General features: G+C 41.4%; 1 protein-coding gene across 1 annotated transcript; it reads right to left on the bottom strand.

Annotated features, from left to right (window-relative positions):
• On the bottom strand, nucleotides 1-24,884 carry cables2b (Cdk5 and Abl enzyme substrate 2b). The gene is made up of 10 exons (XM_079177400.1): nucleotides 24,260-24,884; nucleotides 11,543-11,638; nucleotides 6,468-6,545; nucleotides 5,488-5,596; nucleotides 5,220-5,388; nucleotides 4,068-4,165; nucleotides 2,388-2,494; nucleotides 2,107-2,226; nucleotides 1,378-1,462; nucleotides 1-384 (listed from the first exon to the last, which is right to left on the bottom strand). The coding sequence occupies exons 1-10, from the start codon at nucleotides 24,856-24,858 to the stop codon at nucleotides 232-234; spliced, it is 1,614 nt and encodes a 537-aa protein (XP_079033526.1). The 5' UTR covers nucleotides 24,859-24,884; the 3' UTR covers nucleotides 1-231.

A 24,884-nucleotide genomic window follows, 5' to 3' on the forward strand; every position in this document is an offset into this window, starting at 1 on the left:
TGTTGAGTGATCAGTGGTTCTCGTGGTGCTGTTGAGCCAGGCATCAGTCCTGCTGCTGAACCATGGATCACAGTGTGTCGTCACTTTGGTGTTTGAGTGAGGAGAGCAGGCGATGTTGTCTGTGCTGCTGTTCTACCATCACAGTGTGGATGAGCTTTGGTGTCTGCATGGTGAGCACAGAGGAGGATTACTTCGTACCTCTGAGGGTCCCTGGAGGGAGGGATCAGCGTGTCACTGCTTTGACTGCTGCAGCTGCACCAGCTTCCTGTAATGTGGCATGACTTTGCTCTCCGGTAGGTACAGCGCCATCTCCAGGGCCACCAGGATGGTGAACTCAAACGATATCAGCTCCCTCCTGCTGATCCTGAAACGCTCCTCCAGCTTCTACAGAGATGCAGCACAAACAAAAGCACGAGTGACACGATGCTTTCTTTCAACAAGTCTTTTTATCTTTCTATTTTCTTTTTTCTTGGCCTATTAGAGGATGAATTTTGTAGCTTTTGAAGCTAAAATTCAGTGTTGAGATACAATACCTTCTTAAAGTGTAAAAACGTGTCATCAGGTATCTTCTCTTTTCACCACAGGGCCACCCTACTTATTTAAATAATGCCAAAATCAACGCAATTCTGATATGACTGCATCAAAAACATCGATTAATGGTTTAAGTTATTAGTTATTAAAGTTTCAAATTAAATAATTACTAATAATGAGTATAAGATCTGGTAATCTGAGATGGGATTCATCATTATTATACATCCCAGTAATCAATGGAGAACTATTTACATTACTGATCAATCTGTCAACATTCTTTAGAGACTTGTTTTGTTTTACCAACAGTCTAAAACTCCAAAATAAAGTTTACAATGAAATAAAACAGTAAAACATGGTGTCACATATGTTTGACATTTTGCTTCATATTTGATGTAATTGATTGACTATTAATTGACCAATTAAATCAACATCTTTTGATAAGGCTATTAAATATGGTAAAGAATAGTAACCAAGATAAGAACTGACTGGAACATTGTATTGTTGAAAAACAAACGTGTCAGTACTTCCTGGAGTAATGGAGACACTGTTTCTACCCAAAACATATTGTCATTTCTGTGCTGACGCTTCTTTTCACTTATCAGCTGACACACACACACACACATGCTGATTTGTCTTTGATAAGCTCACATTTCCACTTTACCAGTTGGGATCTAATGACCACACTACTACATCCGATTGTTCTCTACTGTGTGTGAGGAGAGTCGTGAGCTAACTGTGAAGGACAGAAGCACCTGTGCAACATGAGCTCACTGACAGGCAGAGGTAACCACCATGATCCTATTCTGTGTGTGTGTGTGTGTGTGTGTGTGTGTGTGTGAGACTCACATCAATGAGGTGTTTGACCTCCTGTTTCTTGAGATCACTGCTGATCTTAGCAGCCAGTAGGATGCAGGCAGCTGACACCAACTTCCTGTAAAACCACAGCAGTAAAGAGGAGCTCATGAGAGAAGGTAATGACAGATGGACCTGGAACAGGTCAGATTCATGTTTGTACCTCAACAACTATTTAGAATACAACAGTCACATAACAAACAATAACAGGCAACATCCACAGTGTTGAGATTTTGGACAAGAATATGGTGATACCACATTTACATCCAGAATACCAACAAAACCACATTAGAGAAAAAGCCCCTCATTTAGGTTGAACTGTCCAGTCTAACAACATTCACTGTTCTGCACTGCTTTACCCCGTGGTGTATGTGCAACAAACTGATGGAAGCCAAAACTAGCTAGTTCTGCTGAAACAACACCCAAAGTGGCGTTAAAACTGTATAAATGAAAGTTATACCAAACACGGTCAATATGAAGGAGATAATTCAGTTTTGTGAGAGGCTAGCAGCTGTGTTTTAAACAGAGATGGGACAATAATCTAATCTTGAATAAATCATGAAAATGACAAAAGGAAACTGTTTGTTTTTTCCACTTTAATGACATTAACTAAAACTAAACACAAAAGAGAGCCTCCGACACCACACACTGCGGACTCAACACAGCAGCATGCTTGGACATCCACGGTTTTAATACTCTTAAGAGGCTGATATGTTAAAGTACCTGTTTTGTTTATTGAGGCGACCCTGCAGCACCAACTTCTCAAAGTAGACGAACGCCATCGCGATGGTGACGGGCTGCATGCCGCAATCTTCCCCAACTACTCTCATCTCTCTCTTCAGGCTGTGAGACAAAGACCGTATAAGAGTCAAAGACAGTTTTGATATTCTCACAGTAGGCTCAGCAACATGTAGAATGCCGTGCTGTATATAAAAACAAATTGAGTATTTTACTATCATAATAATACATTTAAACACAGTTTGTCAATTCACTTGAAATACTACCTGCGTATCTTGCTGAGAGTGAGTTTAACGTGAGGAAACTTCTCCTTAAATGTCTCGTTCATGTCTTTCTTCAGATCAGACGGTTTGACGTATTCTATGACTGTTGTCTGGAGGATGAAAGACGAGAGGAGAAGATGTAAAGTAAAACAGAGAAAACAGAACAAAGGCAAAGGAGCGGAGGAAGAGAAGAATGCATAGACAGGAAAGGAGAGATGTGTCGTCATGTGAAAGTGTAAGCACAGACATTTAAACGTCAAACAACGGTCACTGAATGTAAATGGACCTCACGGTGAAGTAAACACAGACTGCTTCACTCTGAGCACAAACTGAAACAGTACAGACATGCCGATGCCTGTTAAGTATCCTTGTGCTTTTATTGGTATTTTATTAACTATTAAACATCAGTTAATACAATAATTGTTGTGTATGTGCAGTTCACAACCTGGAATAATGTAGGTTGAATCCTGCTTCACAAAAATGAATGAATGTCTTTATTACTGTTATAAAAGACGCTTTACAATTAGAGTGTGAGAATAATGGTGGGAGTAACTGGTGGGACTAAAAGCATTCATGATTTCCCTAACGGCAGATTAGCATTGAAATATGTGACATTACACAAGTTGCTAATTGGTAATACATGTACCTCGTGTTTAGAGTACATGCTTTAAGTTGTATTTAGAACATGTGGTAGTGGTGCACTTCAGCCTCTTGTGGACAGAAATGAGTATTACAACAACAAACACTACAAATGATCCTGACAAATAAATGTTTTCACCCCTGCCTAAACGTTTTCTTTCCACCTGTTTCACAGATGAAACAACATAATTAAGGAACTTAGAAAGATTATCCTGCCAAAATATATACACAGGAGAGAAAACATGTTGTATCAGATTTAGAAAATGGATCACCAGAACCAGGCTTAAGTTGCCGCACACGTATATTTACACTCACAGTGACACACACGCGCACGCGCACACACACACACACACACACACACACACACACACACACACACACACACACACACACACACACACACACACACACACACACACGCACACACACACACACACACACGCACCATCAGTGACAAAGCAGCCCACCTCAGCGGTGATCTTCTCCACGGATTAAATAGTAATGATAAAGCATGTCTGTGTGTCCGTCGTATTTAATTTATCTCAGTGGAAGGATAAAACTAAGCTGCTGTAGGATAATTACTGTATGTTGATGTAAAAGAGTTGTGTGAGTGTGTGTGTGTGTGCACACATGAATGTGTATGTCTTTTCTCAGGGGCGATTATTCTCTTCTCAGAGGTCTATAATCCTCAATCCTTCTTTCTCCTCTGCACTTCTGTCGTTGCATCTTTATTTTCTCTCTGCCTGTCTCTCCTTCACTTTTTCATTCTGCTCATTGAACATTAAAAATGTTGGAGCACTTTCATCCCTAATCTCACAGTAGTGTAGTTGTCACTTTCTGGATAAAGCTTCTAAAGATCATTTTCATCCCTACAAAACTGAACCAGATCCAGACGTGAAACCAAGAGAGAGACAGAAACAAAACTACCAAACACTGCTGACACATGTTAGGAGTTAGGTGAGGAGAATTGTAATCAAATGGTAGAATGATATGTAATGCAGCACATTCTTGAAATAGTAAAAATGTGTCCAGTGTTTTATTTACCATGTAGGAGGCGAAGATCAGCACCCGTTTGTGTTTCCCACAAGGCCACTGGGGATCACTGAGGAGGTTAGGGTCGTAGTCCGTCACATCTTCAAGACCTTAACACACACAATTATAAGAAATATGATAATCACAAATGAATTTGTCAATAAACCACATGATTGCTGGAGGTTTTTGTGACTAGTTAGCCTACAAAGAAAATATGTGTGAATACGGCAGCTTTGGGAGCTGAGAGACTGAATAGACGCGTCACAGGACGACTAAAAATATAAACCTGCTACTGCTATCAATATGCACACTAACACACACACGCACGCACGCACGCACGCACGCACGCACGCACGCACGCACGCACGCACGCACGCACGCACGCACGCACACACACACACACACACACACACACACACACACACACACACACACACACACACACACACGCACACACACACGCACGCACAGCTGTGTTGTGTTAATGAAAGGTTCCAGATTAGAAAGAGAGGTTTAGAGGATAATACAGGGCTCTGTCACTGTGGGTGTGAGTTCATATATAGCAGAAGCATGAGACACACAGTGTGTACGTACACACACATGTTTAAAATATAACAAGAACTCCAGTACGACTGCAACAACTCTCTCTCTCTCTCTATGATCTCTTCACCCAACCAGACTCTAATCTCATCCCTCCATCCTGTGCTTGCTAGTCCTTCTGTATTTATATTTACTTCCTCTCTGCAGCCACAATCACACTCCTTCTGCTTCTATTTCCTGCCACAATGTTCTCATGCTTACTCTGAATGCAGGGACACATCAACTAGCAATATTACATGTTATTTGGTGTAATGGTATAATTCAATATTTAGGGGTATGGCAAAGCACATCAATACTATTAAATAACTATGTCTAGAAGCGCACTCGGAGAGTTTAGACCTCTGTCAAGCAATGTTAACTAAAGTGAAATATGATGTGTGTATCCGCCCCATCATTTGGATCCGCTCTCAAGCTTAATGGGCTCTTCCTTAAGCCTGTGCTCCACCCTTCCACCAAGTCTCATGGAAATCAGGCCAGCTGTTTTTCCTCAATCCTGCGGACAAACAGAACCCAAAACCGAACCTCCTTGGCGGAGGTCACAACGTGTGTGTATGCATGTATTACCCAGGTCCAGCCCCACAGCGCTGTTTAGTCTGCTAGGTGGGCAGCTCCTGCCCGGCATGCTGTGTGTACTCCTGGAAACTGGAATCTGTAGCGTCAGGTCGCTGGTCGACGACGGCTTCGTCCTCACCAGTGCGTTAGTAGAGTACAGGAACTGGGCGTACGACACAGACTGAGACAGAAAAAGAGATGAATTCATAGGATCTGAATCAAAAACCTCCCAAATCAAACCACCATCTACCTGTGTGTGTCTGAATGTGTGTTTATCTACCCTGCCGTAGGTGTCCAGTTGGAAACCCTCCAGCCCCGGTAGCATCTCCAGGGTGGTGGAGATGTTACCAGACGAGTGTCTCCTCCTCGGGTGGTTTAACGTAGGGTCACTGGAGAACGACAGAGAGAGAGAGGTTGTTAAGGTGACGTGAGAACAGAGTCGTTCCTGGCAGCAGGTTTACCATCAGGAATGTAAATTAAGGACAGCTCAGATAAAAGATTCACAACATGAGAAATGTGAGCCAGAACACTGCAGCAGTTTAAATTCCTCAAAAGTCAATGGCTGTTGGTCTGTTGGCAACATGAAAAACTGATCTTGCGGAAGAGGTGTCGAGGCGTTTCAGCTACGTAACGGTGTAAGGGCCACCGCTATGCTTCTGTAACCAGCACATCACTCCAGCAAAGTCATGTCATTTCCCTACTGATACTTCCTACAATGTGCATGTGTGGCCTGAGTATGACGTGACGTAAGCACGCACACAGCAGTTGTAGATTACCATGTGAAACTCTGTGTGTGTGTGTGTTTGTGTGTGAACGTGATAGAGAGAGAGGGATTAGGAGAAGTTTACATAACTGTAATAACATCTGTATTTGCAGCTGTGTTTATACAGTATCTGAGTGTGTGTATGTGTTGGAGTCGGAGAGAATAAGAGACCATGATAAGCGTATTTTCTGCTCCATGTTTATCTATAAATGTGTCTGTAAAGTGTTTATCTATGGGAAAGTGTGTGTGTGTGTGTGTGTGTGTGTCACCCACTAAAAAGTCCTCAGGTCAAGTTAGGAGGCTCTTAGGCACATGGGAAAAATTGTTGTCTTCCCGAGGCAAATCCTTTTTCTTCGTCTCTCAGTGAGGAAATCACTTCCTCTCCTCCTTCTTCTTTCTGTGGCCAGCTCTAGATCTTCTGCTAAGCTCCCCTCCTACTCTTTCATCCAGCCAGACACTGACCTAAATGTGTGTGCATGTGCAGGTGTGTTCATTACCTGAGGTAGAAGCTTTCTCCGTAGGGCAGAACAGAGAAGGCAGCACACAGAGACCTCTTCGCACAGATCAGTACGATCCTGAAAGACAAACAAACACACACATTGGTGGTTATTGGTATATGGTTGTTACAACATCTGTCTGGTTGTCTGTTTGTAAAGGAAACATCAGGAAGCAGCATTGTCAAGGTGAACAGCAACCTTCCTTATGACACATTTTTAGCGGACTAAACACAAAGAAAACAAAATCAAAAAGCTGGGCTGCACAAATAATCAAAAGGGACATTAAAACTCTATAAAGACCCTAATTTAAGTCATATTGATTCATTTGATGAATTCCTTCTTTTAAACACGCTGCTGTCTTAAAAACCTGACTCTACAATCCATTTCACAAGTCAAGGCAGTAACTGATGTCTAATTCGAATTGACAATATAACTCGAATGTTGGAAAAATGTCCTTTAACCCTGAAACATCCTGCTGATGGAATAATGACATATCAGAAGCCATAAATCTGTTCAAAACTATACTATTCATTATTTAGATAGTTGCAACTAATCAAATACCTGAAAGTGTTCTACTCTATATATTAAATAGAGATTATGTTTATTTTTACTGTAAATAATTAATAAGAGCTCCCCTGTTGATCAATTGTTACAGAGGTAAATGTGACAAGTAATCGTGATGTTGTTTTTCGGTTATATTGCCCCTCTGGTCAGAGAAAAAAAACCCACGTCTGAATATAACGTGTAACAGATTGATATAATATCGACATTGTACCGATAATGTAATGCTCTTCAGGTGGGTATTTCTTTTTCTTACTGATGATGTAATCATTTTGAAGAAAAATGATGTAAAAAAAAGACTTTGAAATTTGGAACAGATGGCAAGCAGTACATTGTAATCAAGGAAATCTACAGACGTTATTGCTCAAGTTCTTTTATGATTGAGTTTAACTACATTTTGGATCAGGTTAAGCACACATTTGATTACATTTGCAGGAAATGATTACATTATTGGTGCAGAACCCTCAGTTCAAATAAACCATAAACCATCTCTCAGTTGCTGACACAGCCGGGTAGTTTATCTTATCCGTGTTCTACTTTGAAGCTCTCATTATCACGTTGGCTCTTTATTATATTTTGTACTGTATGAACAGCATTCACAATAAATATCAGAACTAAACTAAACTGATTTAATTTTGTTTTAATTTTGAGATTTTCCATTTTTCAACTGTTGTTTTAGACACATGACTCAACCTGTAAACAAGTGAAACAGATGTGTGTTTGATGATATTTTTCTGTATTGTGAAACTCCCTCTGGGTTTTCTCAGGTTCACACTCATTAAAACTGGACAGCGAACACATGAGACACCTTGCAGTACCTCCGAGTGCTATTACAGGAGCACAAACCCAGTGGATGTGCTGAGCTCCAACACGAAGCTAAAAGACCACAAAAACAGTCAGGCCATAATATAAAACTACCAAATTAAAAAAAAATAAATCTGAAGGAAAGTTATTCAAAAGGATCATGCAGCACCTCTCTTCAGCAGGGACTTGAACGTTTTGCCGAACCCTCAAATGACACTTTTCTAACTGACCCAAGGGTTCCACCTGCATCTCACCAGAGCTTATTATCAACTTGTTATAACGGGGTTTCAATGGAACAGAGTGTGTGTGTGTGTGTTTCTTATTGCAGATCCTCTGGAGTATAAATCCCAGTGGAGCAGAAACTGCACAACCCTCGCCTGGTTTGTTTCTCAGAGGAAAATGTGTACAGTCATTATCTTTGGCTCAGGCACCAAAGAGACTGGAAGATGATTCAGTGTGTGAAAACATAAACACACTTATCTTTGAGTCATGCTTGTGATGAATCATTTTCTCTTCTACACATATACACACATACACACACACACACTACGAGTCCTTTATACAGCCACTAGTAGACCTCAAATCATCAACCTTGACATTTTCTGACAGCCGTAAACATTACAAACAGACCACACAGTGTTTGAGCTGCAGCCCCACAGAAATAACATCGAGTCCATCCTGAGACCGTCCGAGGGACCAGAAGCTAATACAGCTAAATCAAACTAAGACACCGACCGGCTCTGCAAGTTAAGCAGAATACTGGCAGAGAGAGCAGTAAATCTACCGAAGGAGTTACATAACCTGGATTAAACAATATGAGCGAATAAAATACAAGCTTCAAAGAGGAGCAAATCCAAATCTTATAACCGTCTACGGAGCCGGCACTCTTAAGGCCTTTACACACCGGGCGCGTGACGAATACACGTCACATAATTCCAGTTTCATCTCTGTGTACCTCAGTACCTGTGACAGTATACCTTTACAGTTAGAGCGTCTTTAGCTTCTGTGCTGTGAAGCATTCCCCACTGAACCAGAATATTTGAGCGGTCTAGAGTTACAAGAGGGTTTTGAATCAAATCCTTTGCATTTGATTGGGCAATTAAAAAGTGGGCGAGCTCAGACTGTAGCGTGATACAGAGCTCCAGAGGACGGGAGCGTGGCTCCACACACACACCTCAGTTGTCGCTAAAAGTTGCAGATTGAGGAATGGATGGATGTCACGATATTATTGGTTGAAACGTGTTGGTACCTCACGTAAGCACACTTCATATTTTGTTTTACAGGAAGAAGAGATGACTGGATTTTGATGTAAAAATACCAAAAAATTGCATATATCGTTAAATACAATATGACCGGGCATGTGATCTTAAGAGGTTAAAACAGCATTTTTCATTGCATCTCAACTTTAAGTGTTGGTAGATTGGGATGTCTCCGTACTTTGTAGCAAAAATGCAGACATGACATGATCCTGCGCAAACTTTTTTATTGAGTCTCCAGCTGAGAAGATAATTCAGTCTACTTTAATCCTAGAATAAATAGAGGCAATCTCATGTTGTGGCTGTAATTCATCATCCCAGGAGGAGGTAGAACTGTTTAAAAAGATATGTCTTACAAGCTAAATTTGTAGTTGTCTTCTGGAAAATTACATTAAGTATCAATGTTGGATTTTACGACTTTAACTTGACCGCATCTTTATAACCTGTGAACTGTGGAAAAAGTGAGCGTCCTCTTCTGTCCCTGCTCCTCCTCCTCAGTCCGTCCCATGAGACAGATGAGTTTGGATTTAATGCGGTTGTTGGTTGTGTGTCCACTGAGACACGTACTCAGCTTGTTCCCTATGATGCATGGGAAAAGTGGAGAGCAGGAAGTCGCCAGGGAGCTCAGAGGAAACAGTAGAAGCATCAAAACAGGTCTGCTGGAAATGAGACTCCGCTGGGAATTCTGCTCCCTCCACAAATCCATTTATTACCACACATTTCATAACACTGGGGGCACATTATTCCATGATCACTTTAAAGGAAAACACCAGACGAATGCCACTGGGAGCTGGACCCATGGCCCAGGGTTTGTAACTTCTGAGCTACACCAAGACTTGCCCACAGGAAATCAAAGTCAACATCCTAACACATCAGAGGAACATTTGCATCGTTTTTAAGATAAACTCTACGTTGATGCAGAAAACACTAAAGGGTGAGATAAGAGTTTGACCAATGACCTCATGCTATTAACTTTAATTTTGTCCGGGAAAAGTTAATTATCACACAGGATGTATACTCTAGCAGGTTTTATTTTAGCTTAGTTTTTTTTACTTGTGCTGCTTTTGTTCAGTTAGTAAGTTAATTTACTCGGAAATACCATCAATTGACAGATAAGTGGTACTTTATATCTTCTGGGACAGTTTAAATGGACAAAGTTATGCACAATTTAGATTTTGATGGACACGGTTTTTGAATGGAGAGGAGAGTGAGACAATACACATCAAGTTATGTACTGATATTGTAAATCCATAAGAAGCTAGTTTTCTGTTTGACTTTATTATATTAAGTTATTTCAATATAGGTGCACCATGACAGCTATAATTATGGATATACAGACAATAATCAACTCATTTCACATTTAACGATTGTCCTACACTGTAGCACTGCTGGAAGCAGCAAGCTGGAAGCACTTTTATTGACATACAGATGCATACTTGGTCACCCATTTAAAATCTCCCATGACCCAAAGGAGGGTTAAGCCCTCCTGCTTCAGACTCCAACGTTTGCTTTTCTCTTTAAGCCGCTGTTTCTTCCCCGTAATGCCATGGTGACTTGGCTGAACAACAAACAACAGCTCTGCTGCTCTTAGCTGGATCTATTCTAAAACAATCAGCCCTCAGTCTATTATTATCTGATGAGCATGTCTGTGTTCCTTTGACACAGAGCTCTGATTTATACACAAGGAAGGACAAGAATAGAGGAAGAAATGGACAGAATGACATTGTCCTGGCTACGGCTCCTTTCCTCTCCACCTGTAGAGTGAAGGCTCTGCACACTTCTGCAGTTTGTAAAGGTTCAAGGCTGAAGAGACTAAGCCGTGAAGGAATACTCAAAGTTACTCTGACCTTAAGAAAAAAGAACTACCTTAAATGACTATAAATACAGTAGAAGATATAGTGTAGAAGATTTAAGAGATAATATTTCAGGTTAGGAAATACCGTGGCTTTAAATTAAAACATTTTAGGGTTTTTCTTCCAGTTGGATGTGTTCAGAATAACTCCACAGGGGGTCTAGAGTAAGTGGATTGACTTATTGCAGAGATTATAGCTCTGAGTACATAGAAAAAAGGATATTGCCCCTGACGACACAGGTCTCTCAAGTCAAAAAAACAACACAAAATTGAGCAAAATTGAAAAGAATAACAAGGTAAATTGCACAAAGAATAGCTGTGTCTTTCTTTGAATTTAGACCCTAAGCCCACTGTAATGACCTTGCTGTGCTCAGGTTTTGCTCTGTAGCGCTACATGCTGTGAACAGCAGGGATCGACATGCTGCTCAACCCCGTCTAAACCGGGACAAAGACTCGGCTGCAGCAGTGGAACAATGCTACTTTCAACTCTTACCTTTAAAAAGGGATAAAAACCCACCACTGCATTATATGTATATATACATGGCCACAGGATTTGAGGTGTTGCAGACAACAGCAACTACAGAATAAAGTGAGTGTCTAACCTGCTGCCTCTTGTGTCGTATTGTTTCATGTTTTTGATGAAGTGCATCTTCTTGGTGTGTCGAGGTTTTGGAGAGCCACCAGAGAGGTTACGAGTCCTGCAGAGAGACAGACAGACAGACATGGAGGTAAATAAAGGCTTTCGCTCACATTGTAGCAATTCATGAATAAGGATTTAAAGCATACACACAAAATTAGTGAATAAGAACAATCATTTTGTTTATGGGTGGGTACTGAAACCCGGTATTAAACGGGCCCCGGGGCTAAAGACTGTAGTGTTCATCATCACGCTAGAGCCTCTCCCCTGCTCTGTGTCGGGGCTGAACTCCTTCACATACATACACACAAATACAGCCTGGCTGACACAGGAAAATATCTAATATGCACACTTCAATATGTTTATTTATCGCAAGTCATGTCGTCGTAGCAATATTGGACAATTTCATTGCACATTTTCCTCATATCATGCAGGCATAGCATAGAACCATTTCTCTTTCAGAAACCTCAGTACTTGCTCATTACACGCGTTCCCAAAAGCTTTTGTAAAGGTGCTGAATACGAGATTGGGAGCATTTCTCTTTCTCTTCAGCCGCTCTCAACAAGGCGACGGCTGAGCAGGTGGCACGCAGCTAACGGTGCTAACGGTGCAAACTACTAGCAAAAAAGCGCTGACAGAGCTAACAGCGTTTACCTGAGGGGGAACCCTCGGTGTTATCAGCTGAACCCACTGTGTGAGCTCAGTGCGGCTGGGAGCTAGCCAGTGGGACACGCTCAGATGCACTTACATGCACCAAAAGCATGCATGGCCGACCCGGGTTTGTCAACAAAGCAGGGAAAAACTTGGAGAGCGCACATACACAAGGGGGAGAGCGACTTCATTCTCTGCTCAGGTAGACATTACTCGACTATATCTTAACATAGCAAATAGCTGTTTGCTGCTGCATTAATGCTCTCTACATCCTGTATGTTGCTCCTTTAACATCAACACACACAGACACACACACAGACACACAATAATTACAGAGCTGTATCTTTAGGGAATTTCAAAACATTTAGTCCTTGTTATTAAAAATAAACGTTATGTTTTGCATTTATTCGTTTCCGAGCTTAACCAAGACCAAGAACCTGCTGTGTCAGCACAGTGTGCCTGTCTGTCTGCTAAAGGTCAGGGGAGGAGCCAGGTTGTGTGGCTGTGTCGACCTCGGGGATTAAAACAACAGACCTCAACGTGAGAGAAGTTCAGCTCACTGACATCACAGCAGTTACATAACTATAAGACAGCAGCATGGACACATGGACACAAGCGCGCGCACACACACACACACACACACACACACACACACACACACACACACACACACACACACACACACACACACACACACAGCCTACATTTTCATGTTATGAGCAGAATGGATGAAATTCAATTTTATACATCACGTGATATGTTTTTTTGAGAAACTAAAATATACATGACGTGAATATGAACTCAAACGTGTTACAAAACCTTAAGCTGATATATGATATAATATTTAAATCCAATATAATATCCAGTATCATAGCATAATATTGACACTCATATTGTCCAGGTATGTTTGAAGGACAATATGACAATACAGCAAACAGTTTCAACATTTACACACACACACACACACACACACACACACACACACACACACACACACACACACACACACACACACACATGAACCCAAGCCCCGGAGAGAACAAGAACACAGAGCTGCGAAGAGACAGAGCTGTTACACAACTGTGAACATGCGTAACTTAATGTAGAAACATGAACACTTGTAATCACAAACGTTCACAGACAGACACAGACAGACAGACAGACAGACAGAGAGACAGACAGACAGAGAGACAGACAGACAGAGAGCATCTGTTACAGTTTTTGTATGGCTGACCTGGTGAGTCCACACCACATGGAGTTTGAACACGCACACACACACACACCTGCTTCATTTGTGAAGCAGATGTTTGAGTGAGCTGTGTGTGTGTGTGTGTGTGCAGTGACATCTGGGTAGTTTGATGGACCTTTAACATTCTACCCCAAAACAACAATCCACACATTTGTTTTGTTTATGAGGTAAGAGAAGCGTCGCTCTGTCCTCTGAGAGTGTTTTGTAGTCCTAAGCAGCAACATGTGAACATTTGATTTTGGTCTGAATCACAGAGTGAGGGCTTCTTTCTAGAACCACCGTTTCACTTGGATGTTGTGTGAAGCACTGCACTGTTTCAAGGGTTTTATTTTAATTTGAACAAAGCAAGTCACCAATGCTTTGATATTTTTGTCACTCAATTGAAAAAACTCAAACCAACCCCAGGACCCTCCCATCGGAACATGAAGAACTCCCCCCAAAAACCTCCCTGTGGGTCATTGTCAGCATTGTGGGAAACATGTGAGAATTATATGATTGAATGAGAAGTACATGTGCTGATGAGCACAGCATCAATATAAGCACTACATCCTTCATATCTGGGAATGAACAGCACAAAGATGATCAACAGTGTCACAGCATTGAACTGTTTCTGTAAAGATGTAGATCCGTCTTTTCTGGGTGAAAATAAAGATCAAAAGTATGAACACAGAACAGTCTGAGCTGTCACTTCTTCAGTATTATTAAACCAAAGAGTCTATTTATAATGATTCTATCTTTAGTATGTCTACTGTACCCACGGTCACATGGTGGAATATTCTCAGGGTTCCCTGCCATCATTCCGGAATGTTGTGGAATGTTTCCATTGTGTGGGAATGAACAGAGCTCAATGGCCACAGATCTCTGGCAGATGATGACGATGGTGGTGATCATGAGCATGATGGCGGCTGATGTTAAGATGAAGACAAACATTGACACACAGCGACACATTTAGGGTCACGTGTTTGAGCCTCACTACAGCCAACACACCGGTCTCTGCCGAAGTGCCTTTGAGCAGGGCACAGCTGCAACCTCACCCTCTATATGAAAGCCTTAATGTGTTTCTTCTCGTTTTGTGCATCTATGCTAACATTAGCAAGTAGTAAGGTTGTAGGGCTGATTGTTGTTTGAAAAGTTTTGTTACAAATGGCAAAACGTTTTTTATTGCTTTACGAAAAATCTCCATGTTCCTCTACAAACATCTGTTTTTCATTTAGTAAAAGAAGTCAACCATCGCATGTGTTGAATAGCTATCTGATAAAATAAGAAAACACTATACGTCCAACAAGACATTTAATGCCAATGTGTACCAAACCCAGGAGGTTACATGGATGAATAATGAGCTGCGTCATATTCAGCGCAGCAGTGACTGTAGCTAATTCATCTCATGATTGATTGCTACAAATAACAATTAGGACTTAAGTTAACATGTTTGGATGGACCACAAACAAACCCCTTAATTACAATCATGAGGTTCTTCAGCAAAAACACTGAAATCATAAACATCAACAATATCTAGATAAGAGAGCAATAGCTGACGCCATTGCTCTCACAGTCTTTCTAAATGTGTCCCAGTATCTGAGCTTTGGATCTGCAGACCAGTGGCCCATTTCCATGAAAACCTGCTACGTCTCTCTGGGATGTTGTGGAAACTTTCCCTTCTGTGGGAATGGAAACATCCAGTCTGTTGTTTCCCCTGCTGCTGAGGATGATGATGAGTACAGATAACCTACTTTTAGAAGAAGCCTTTCTGAATATGACATTTTTCTTTAAATGTTTTTATCCTTGTGCCATCAAGCGAAGACCAACGAGCCGAAACAGAAACAGCAAAGCTTTCCCTCGTTGCTGTCACATTAGGTTTGGCCGATTACAAATGTTGGAGCAGGACAGAGCTTCAGACTTCCTGAAAATATTCCTGTTGCTGACAACAAATAATAGAGTGAATTAAGGCATGAATATATGAATCCATGAAAGGAAACAGCAGGTTATACATTAAAAAAAAAATCATATTCTGTGGATACATTTATTGTTCAGTTCAAAATAAAATTAAGCATTAAAGACTTTAAAAATAAAGATCTATGCATTAGCATTGCAAAACATTTTAATACCTCTTTAATTTGTTGTTATACAAAACAAGCTGAGAGGATCATGTCAAACATACTGCTTCACTAGACAGGAAATAGCATCTTTATGTTGTTTAGTTGAGTGGTTTCTGCTTTTTGTCATCACACAGATTCCCCAGTTATTAACTATGGACGCATTCTCATTAAAACATGTGGCTGGCCTTCAATTAACTAGAATAACTGCAAGTTATGTTGCAGTTTACATTCATGACTCTCCAAAATGTCGTCACTTCATCATTTTATCTTGTTAGACATTTGTGTGAAATTGTATTTCGTGAACTCACAGAGGACAATGTCTAAACTACAACAGCCGAGACTTTAAGCAGAGGGAATTGTATAAGAGCTGTTATCGGGATGCTGTTACCTCTGCTCTGCTCTGCTGCCCTCGTTTTACATCACTCCTCTTTACTTCCTTTAGTTTTTCTTTCAGGTCATTTTAAGACTAGACTATTGCATGAAACATCGTGCTGCTAACTCTCCTGTACGGGTGAACCGGAGACTCAGCTGCCTGTTATGTGCACACCCTGCAGCTGGCAATAAGTGATAGATATGACTTGTTTGTGCAGCGGTTATCACTGCAGCTGGGCGGCTTGTTAGGCACTTCAACCACAGCACCCCCCCACCCCCCCACCCCCCCGCATGCAAGGCACTAATCTTGTGGGTTAGCGATTGGTTAACAGGGGTTGGTTAACAAAATTAGCGTACCTAGTATTCAAGTAAAATATATACTGTACCAACTGTATGTTTGAGAATGACTGTATGATGTGAAATGAAGGACCTTTAAACACTAACAAGAGCTTCATTAAATCTAATAGGAAACAGTGAGTTTGCAGCTCAGGGCCTAGGGCCAGCTGCAGGCTGTTGTTGGGGACGGTGGTGGTGGATTTTTCTAGGACGCTGAGTCATTTCATTCAGTTTGAACTCATGAACACCAGAGTCACAGGAATCATAGCTGATGTTTTTTCTTAAAATAATCTCTCTCTCTCTCTCCATCCCATCTTTTCCCTTGTATCTCCATCGATCCCTCCTCCAAAAATATCTGCTTTCATTCTCAGAGGATGAACTTATTATAGGCATCACATTTTTCAACAGCTATAACTTCATATTTATTATTCACTTTTACCACACACACGTTTTAAAGGATGGCATTGAGCTGAAATTCTAAGCTTGAACAAATCTGACCAGATATTTTCAGAAGGGACAAAGTTTCATTCAATGTAATCCAAAATACAAATAAACCCCGTCACCACACCAACTGCAGGTAGGTGCCGTGCTAAATACTGTAGCGAATACATCGCTGCTGTCTCTGTCCTGACTCGTCCTCCAGGATCAATGATATTTGCTCTTGTTGTATCTTGATGAGCGAGCTGACAGCTGCTTCCTCCTCACACACAGCTTCCACTGATCAGAGGCAGTGAAGCTCAGAATAGACTCTGCACACACACACACACACACACACACCACTGGCTTATATCAACACACACTGGTTTAATCTCTATCTGTTTTCTGTCTGTAGGGACACGGATCAATATGAACTCATAAGGTCGTCTACAGCAGTGAATGTGTTGTTCTAACCACTTTGAACATAGTAGCAATGCACACTTGTAAGCCCCTCATATGCTGTACAAAATAACACCACTGTGTTTTGTCCTCCATGTTATAAAGCGTGTAGTCAGTTTGACCCATGGTCAGATAGTTCTTTGCCTGGGTCTAGAGTTTTATATCCATCCACTCCTCCGAGTTGGAGTTGACTGATTCGTCTGGCATCGATTCGTCAGTAAATACATTTTCACCTATTCCTGCAGCTGTTTCTGTGTACATGTATGTCCTGCATAGCACAACAAACTGATTTTCACATCTGGACCTTTCTTAACTCAAAGGGAGAAGAGTCGCTTAATAAGATGATCAGATATTATCAGCCAGATGTGAACAATCCACACAGTTTATTTTGGTGAAAAAGGGATGTTGGTATATAAATTCTTATCTTAGAGTCACGACTTATTGCTTAGTTACAGCCTCAACTTCACTTACTCGTCGACAAGGTGCGCTAGGATTGGTCAGGCTCCATGCTAGCCGAGACACTGGTAAAGCAGATATGCAGTGGGATTCATGATTATGCCGTTTTAGCACTTTTACAGTTCAAATTGCCAAATGGCTGCTGTCAAAAAGAGCCGTTATAAACTCAGCTCATCTGTACAGTGTGGGCTGCAAGCTCGAGCTGTACAGAAAGTAAATTAAGACTTGTAGTGTGAGTTAAGGAAACATGTAGGATTGATTAAAACCTGCAGTGTCTGCTCAGCTAAAAACAGAGAGGGTTTAAGTGTGACTCTCTCACACTCACTGTCTCTTCACCTCTCCCTGGTTCTGTGTGTGAGACCACAGAGGCTTTCACGCACGCACACAGCTTTTTTTTAACACCACCACACTAACTCTTTAACATGCATGCATGCGTCATTGACCAACCACAAACCATATTAAATGTCCTGTTGTCTAAATCCTCATCCCTCACACACACACACACACACACACACCAGGCAGCAGTGTGTCTGTCCACACCTCCGACACAGACTGACTGCTGGACGTTCCACAGATTACACTCCATGGAGCTCTGGCTGAGAGGCGCACACACACACGCGCACACACACAGTTGTGTGTCTTACATCACCAGATTAACAGAATCCTCAAGCTTCTTCTTCTGCAGGATTTTTTTTTACTACGTATGATTTTAGCACAATTTCAGAAGCTATAGTAATACATCTTTTTACTGCTCGTGAACTGTTCAGGAAGCTTTCTTAGAATAGATCTAAACAGAGTATATATATATATAACTAGCAGCACGTGAATGCAGGGATTTTCCCGACTGTGTACCTGCAGAGTATCTTTAGTAGATTCATTTGTATAATCCAGCTCTGCTAATGGGGTTGTTCTTCTCACTATGATTGTAATCCAAATGTCACATAACCTGTGGTAATGTGACGAACGGGATTAATTAGATGGAATGAATTAATGGAATTAGAAGAGTTAATACAAACACACTGTATGCATTTGAAGCAGGGCGTCTTTGGAGAACGGCATGCTGCATGTTGGGGACATTCAAATGTTCACTGAGAACAGAATACCGCAAACTGGATGTGACTGATAAGACTGTGTGTGTGTGTGTGTGTGTGGGAGTGATTAGCATCTATTATCAAACCAGACCTCACACGCACACATACACACATAGGAAGACTGCGGCCTGTTCACACTGATGGTGATACGTTTAAAACACATTAACCCGTCAGAAGTTCCACTCTGCAGTTCTAAGGTAATCCACAATGAATACCATTCTCATGTTCTAGTGTGGACTGAGACATGTAGGGTTTTCACACATTTTAGTTTCAGGTTGTAATCCAATAAAATAAGAAGTGTGTCTCATGATTTATCCACATTCATGAGGACACGGTCCGCAGGAAAGTTGATGATTAAGATAAATCATGTGTGTGTTAGGGGTGTGGAGGGGAGTGGGGTTCAGCTCTGTTTTCACTGGAGAGTCGTGCATGTTTATAAACACACACACACACAAACGCACGCAAGATGATGTCAGTCAGATTCCATCTCTTCTTTGGGTTGTGTGTGTTGGTCCAGAGGGTGTGTCTAATCAGTGCTTTGTGCTGAATCTGATACGTTTTCAGCTCAAGGCAACAAAGTTCAGCACAACGTTTTGGGAACAGAGCAGCTTAAACTTACATGCAGTCAAGTTTGATGTGTGTGTGTGTGTGTGTGTGTGTGTGTGTGTCTGTGTGTGGGTGTGTGTGTGTGTGTGCGTGTGCGTGTGAGACAGGGGAAGGAGTTTGACAAAAAAATGTAAAGCAAAAACTAAATGTATCTGCTTGTACGTGAGTGTCAGACTGATCAACCAAATTGCAATTTGTGTCGACAAAACAGTACTGGAGCAGTGGTACCAGGCACAGTACTTGATTGCAGACATTTCAAGGTAGTTTTAGCATTTATTATTCATATTATATTTAGAAAATTCTCAAATTCTGATGATAAATGTTAATACAAAATGTGCACAGCTTTACAGCCATCAGTATCAACCTTTAACATATATCAGTTAGCGCTGGGCAATATACAGAATTGTGATACAAGACTAGATATTATCTTAGATATCTCGTAATTACTGATGAACACCGACGGTCAATCATGCAATATCGTCATAATACCGATGTTGAGGTTTTGGTCAGAAATATTGTGACATTTGATTTTCTCCATACTGCCCCAGTATCAGTTCAATGTGTGAAGTGAAGAGATAAAGAAAAGGGAAAGACTCCAAAGACCGAAACAAGAAAGGGAGTGTGAAAGAAACCTGAGAGAGACACACAGGGAGAGAATGAAAGAAACGTTTGACCAACCAAACCCTAAAATGATGTTTATTCTGCTGAGAGAAAATAAAGGGAGGAGACACCGTGAGAAAACATTGGAGAAGAGACAGAGAGGGCTAAAGACGTTACAGATAAACCAGATGTAAATCAGGGCTGGGAGATTTGGAGGAAATCTAATTTCCAAATATTTATGACCAAAAACCTCGATATCGATATTGTGTGATTGGCCATTGGTGCTTTTACAAGATGCACAACACGATTTGTAAGTATTCATCAGTGATGTAGATATAATGACTAAGTGGGTAAAGGCAAATAATAGAACAGCTAGAACAGTCTGGTTAGTTCAAAGAATGACATCACTTTACTGCAACAATTTACTGTATATTTCAATTTGTCCCTTTTTACAAGAACCTACTGACCAGAGATATAGCTTAACATGAACATGCGAGACATATAGCATCATCAGTATTTCCACAGTGAAATGAAATCCAAACCGACTGTCATGCTGTTTGTCTCGTTTTGTGACTTGTGACTCAAAGACACCAAAGAGTTCTTTCAAATTGGTGATTGGTCATTTTTGAGGCTGTAGTCTTGAGGTTGTTTATCGGTTAGTATGTATTTCTATCATTTCAGCTTCAAAAAGAATAAATGTTCTGGTTTTTATTTCAAAATCGATTTAATCAGGATCATACAACCAACAATCTCCATCTGCCATGTCACTACTACTACTTTCACTCCGTTTTGTACTGTTATGACATCATCATGCGCGTTCAATGTGATGACGTGAACACAGAAGCCTTACGTTTCTGCTTCAACAAGCTCCATTATGCTTTTTACTTTAAATCGATTTACAAAGAATCATGCAAACAACAATCTCCCGTGGCTACTTAGATGCTCAGTCATGCTGACCCACACCGATTCTTCCTCTTTATTTTTTTTAAGTTTACCAAACATTAGCTGCTCTTACGTTTCATTAACTACGGCATAATGAGGAACCTTGAGTCCTAGATGGACCTTGATGCAGAGAACCTGAAACGTAAACATTTGAAACAAGAATATTTGCCCTTCTTGGCCCGATGTCATCAGGGGGAAATGCCAAAACCTAATTTGAACCGGGAACAGCCCTCATTACCTCAGTGTCGAGGCTTTGACTGGACACGTCACTGAATCCATGATGTCATTCGGGGATCACGTGACCTCTCCAGACCTGACTGAAGGTCCTCTCAGGGCTGTCGGCCAGCAGAGTTTCACCGTGTTCTCCTGCTGCGTCAGCCACAGGTTAACCTTACACTGACCGATGAGAATACTGCTCATGGGTCCACTAGGACTATCCCAATTATGTTTTTCGCAATGGATCCTTAGTCACTCAATAAATAGCCCCTATCTGATTTTTACTTTATGTTTCCACAGCCGAATAATAAAACCGCACAATGCATACTTGCACATTTTCCCCAATAAAAGCAGCAGATATTGACGCACCTCAGCCCATGATCGGTTTAAGTTAGCCTGTGTTCGTTTTCCTTGACGGTGAAAGTCTTATTTCATAAAAGTGTAATACTTTTTATGATGTTTACAAGGTGCTTCTTTTGTTTCAGATGAGATGGTCCACTTCTGCTTTGAAATACTGTGAGAAACCCTGAAGGACATTAACATTAGTAAAGTCAGTCTGTGTGTAAAACAAACACTACAATCTATGCTAACAATGTTAATGCTACAGTAAAAAGACCACGTTTAGCCTTAGGGCTAATGCAACAGCAGTTTTAGGTCAAGTAGTAGAAGTGTGTACTTCACCAGCCGAGTGTCCTCACTTCCTGTATATAAAGAGCATCAGTTAAACAGCTACACTGATCATACACGTCAGTGTGTGATGAAGCAGTTGGCTGGTCGGTTAGCTGGCTGGCAGGACTTCACACACTGAGCTTTGTCACAGACGGCGAGGCTAAACAGAGCGTGACTGATGATCGAATCTGACGACAGCCAAATTCATCACACCAGGAAGTGTGTAGGTGAGGTGAAGGGCGTTTGTTAATTCACCGAAGCGTATAGCAAAGGAAGCGCAACACCACAGCAGTGCTGTCCAAATGTAAAAAAGTATTTTAAAATCAATAAGTAAGTACTGCAATAATTAAGTAACATCATTGCAGAAACCAGCAGCTTTAATTACGAGAAACATTCGCACTAATACCATGTTAATGACATAAGGAAGGTAATATATTCATGGATTTGTATTTGAAATACAGTTTGCATCAAAATCCAGGAAGAAGTTATTTTGTAGCGTCCAACCAATAAATCCGTAAGACAATATTATCGGCATGAACTTGCTCATCACAAATATATATATATATAGATAAGAGACAAGAAATTGCAGTTCAGAAATATGTTTGCACTTCACAGAAACTAAGGAACAATATTTCCATTTCAACATTTCGTCAACAAAAAAAGAGTTGGTGTCCCACCCAGTAGATATATTGGTAGAAATATGTACTAAATTAAACAGATCACAATCAAAAACGTGTGTTAATGTTCTTATTTTATTTTTTAAAATAGTTGATATGAGCTTAAACTTTATGAAGAACAAATAATGAGTCAAATCATTGGTTAGCTGATGTGAGAACATCCTACTTTTCTCTCTTTTATATCATTGTAAATTGAATATCTTGAACATTTTGGGGGTTCTGGACTGTTGGAAAACAAACAAATATGGTGATGGAGCATTTTTCAGTTTTTTTGGGACATTTCAGGAATTCACTAATCAATCAATCTCTTTAAAAAATGCTTGAATAATCAACAATAACCTGATGAAGCCTTTTGCAAAAGAACCTTTTTTAAACCTCACGTTGTAAAGTCGTCTGGTCCCGAACGAACATTTAGTGTGTGAATTACACTCATTAGCAACACTGACAACAACCATCTTGGCATGAAATACAATGAAATACAATGAAATACTGTATTATGCAGCATCGCAGTACATAAACAAAATGAAGTCACGCAGCAGTAGCTGCAGGTGACGGTTGGTGTCTGATGAGCTCTTATCCGTCACTAATTTCCCAGCCTGTCGTTAGGTGTAAATAGGTTAAGCAGTCATTATCTCAGCGGGGCTGATTCTCGGGGTTTGATACGCCGCCAACATGGTGACAAAGCTGATCCATCCATCAGCACTCACACAAGCGCTGCCAGTCTGACCCACAGCCAGATGCTGCATACAAACACACTACCTCACATCCTCGTAAAACCACATTCATTTAAATGAATCTCTTTTACTCGTCTTCTTCCACTTCATCATTCGGATTTCAGCCAGCCCATATTTCTCTCTCTCCGTCTCGTTGTCTCCCTCTCAGCAAAGACAATCCAAACAAATCCTGAGTTATTGTAGTAAACACACCAAATGAAAGCGATTCTGGGTTACTGTGCCACAGAAAACAGCTCGACTTCATGTTGTCTGTTAGTGGTTTTTAACCGTCACCAGGTTCACTTCCCCTCAACGAAGCCACCATCTCCTCCAGCAGGCGACACATTAAAATGATGCGTCCTATGAGACTACAACCAAGCTCAACGTTATCAAGGCTGAGAGTAAACATGTGATTGATATTCTTGCATTAAATATGATATATTTATAAGAGATATCAAAAATCTTCATGTTCAAAAAGACAAGTTCGAGTCAGTGTTTTAGAAAGGGGGAGATAGAAGGTTGATGACACGAAAGGCCCGTCCAGCCCGGGAATCGAACCCATGCTGTGAGTCAACAGTGCCACTACACCACTACACAGCCTGTCAAAGTAAACAAAAAGTATCTGTTCACAATGAAAAAAACATTACATACAATCAGTTGCCAGAAATGAACATGGTATAGATAATTGGTACATATACAAAACAATACATTAAATACCTTATGTTTAGGAGTATAAACACATGATTACACAAAACCTAAAAATGATGCATAAGTTCCCAGGTGCATTTAACTTTTAAATCATGTCTTATTAAAGACGGAGAAGGACGTTGCATGAATTAAACCCAATAAATAAGACCACACAGACACCGGGCCACCTCCTTAGGTCAACATGAGTCATGATCTCCTCTTAAAGAGCACTTCGGCTGAGCATGTGAGGAGGGTAAAATGTTGCCTTTCTGCCTTTTACCTCCAGGCAGTGAGCAGAAAGTGAACTTAAAGAGAAAAGTTGCATCACGACCACTGACACGCACCACAAACGCTAAAGGGCACCGAGGATTTACAGCTTCAAACAGAGAAGGGAACCAGAGAGTGAATAAAGACACGACCAAAAACATAGCAGTGTGTATCTCACCTTTGTCGCGGCTCTGAGGACACCGAGTTGCAGCTCTGCACAGACAGCAGTGTGGAGGACTTCCGCGGTCCCAGAGGCGACGGCAGCATGCTGGCGTTGGACAGAGACGGAGACAGCAGGTTACTGTTCCCCGATGGGAACGAGTCTCTGCAGCACTCCAGCAGCACCTCTGCGCTTCCCACGCCGTCAAACCCGGTGTCCGACGGCAGGACGAGGATAGGCGGTATGTTGAGGAGACCCATCCTCGGTGCCGAGGAGGGATTGACGTCCCCGCAGCTCACGGCCGCTGCCAAACTGGAGAATGTCCCGTAGCTTCCAGTGGCACCAAGCTCCGGACACAGCTCGCCCGCTGCTGCATAGCCGGGGACGAGTCCCTCCAAGTCGGTCTCTTTGTGGTGACGGCTTCCTACGTGGTCGGCTGAATTACTCTGGACTGGCCGTCCGTCCAAAGAGATGTTACTGAGAAATAAAAGAGCGGCTTGTCTCCGGCGCGAGTTCTCCCGGTTCCTCCGCATGTGTTCCCTGTTATTACCGTGCGTCTTTTTGCCGCTGACGGTTATCGCAGCGCTGTGCTGGCCGTACGCAGCAGCCGCCGCCATGCCGCCGTCCCACCGAGGAAGTCTAG

The sequence above is a fragment of the Pholis gunnellus genome (genome assembly GCF_910591455.1).
Source record: "Pholis gunnellus genome assembly, chromosome: 2".
NCBI lineage: Eukaryota > Metazoa > Chordata > Actinopteri > Perciformes > Pholidae > Pholis > Pholis gunnellus.

Excerpts from the sequence above, each read along its gene's own strand:
- cables2b (XM_079177400.1), bottom strand. The coding sequence starts at position 24,858 with ATGGCGGCGGCTGCTGCGTACGGCCAGCACAGCGCTGCGATAACCGTC. Across the intron at positions 5,597-6,467 it reads GGAGAAAGCTTCTACCTCAG|TGACCCTACGTTAAACCACC; the intron begins GTAATGAACACA and ends GTCGTTCTCCAG. Across the intron at positions 385-1,377 it reads AGGTCAAACACCTCATTGAT|AAGCTGGAGGAGCGTTTCAG; the intron begins GTGAGTCTCACA and ends GCATCTCTGTAG.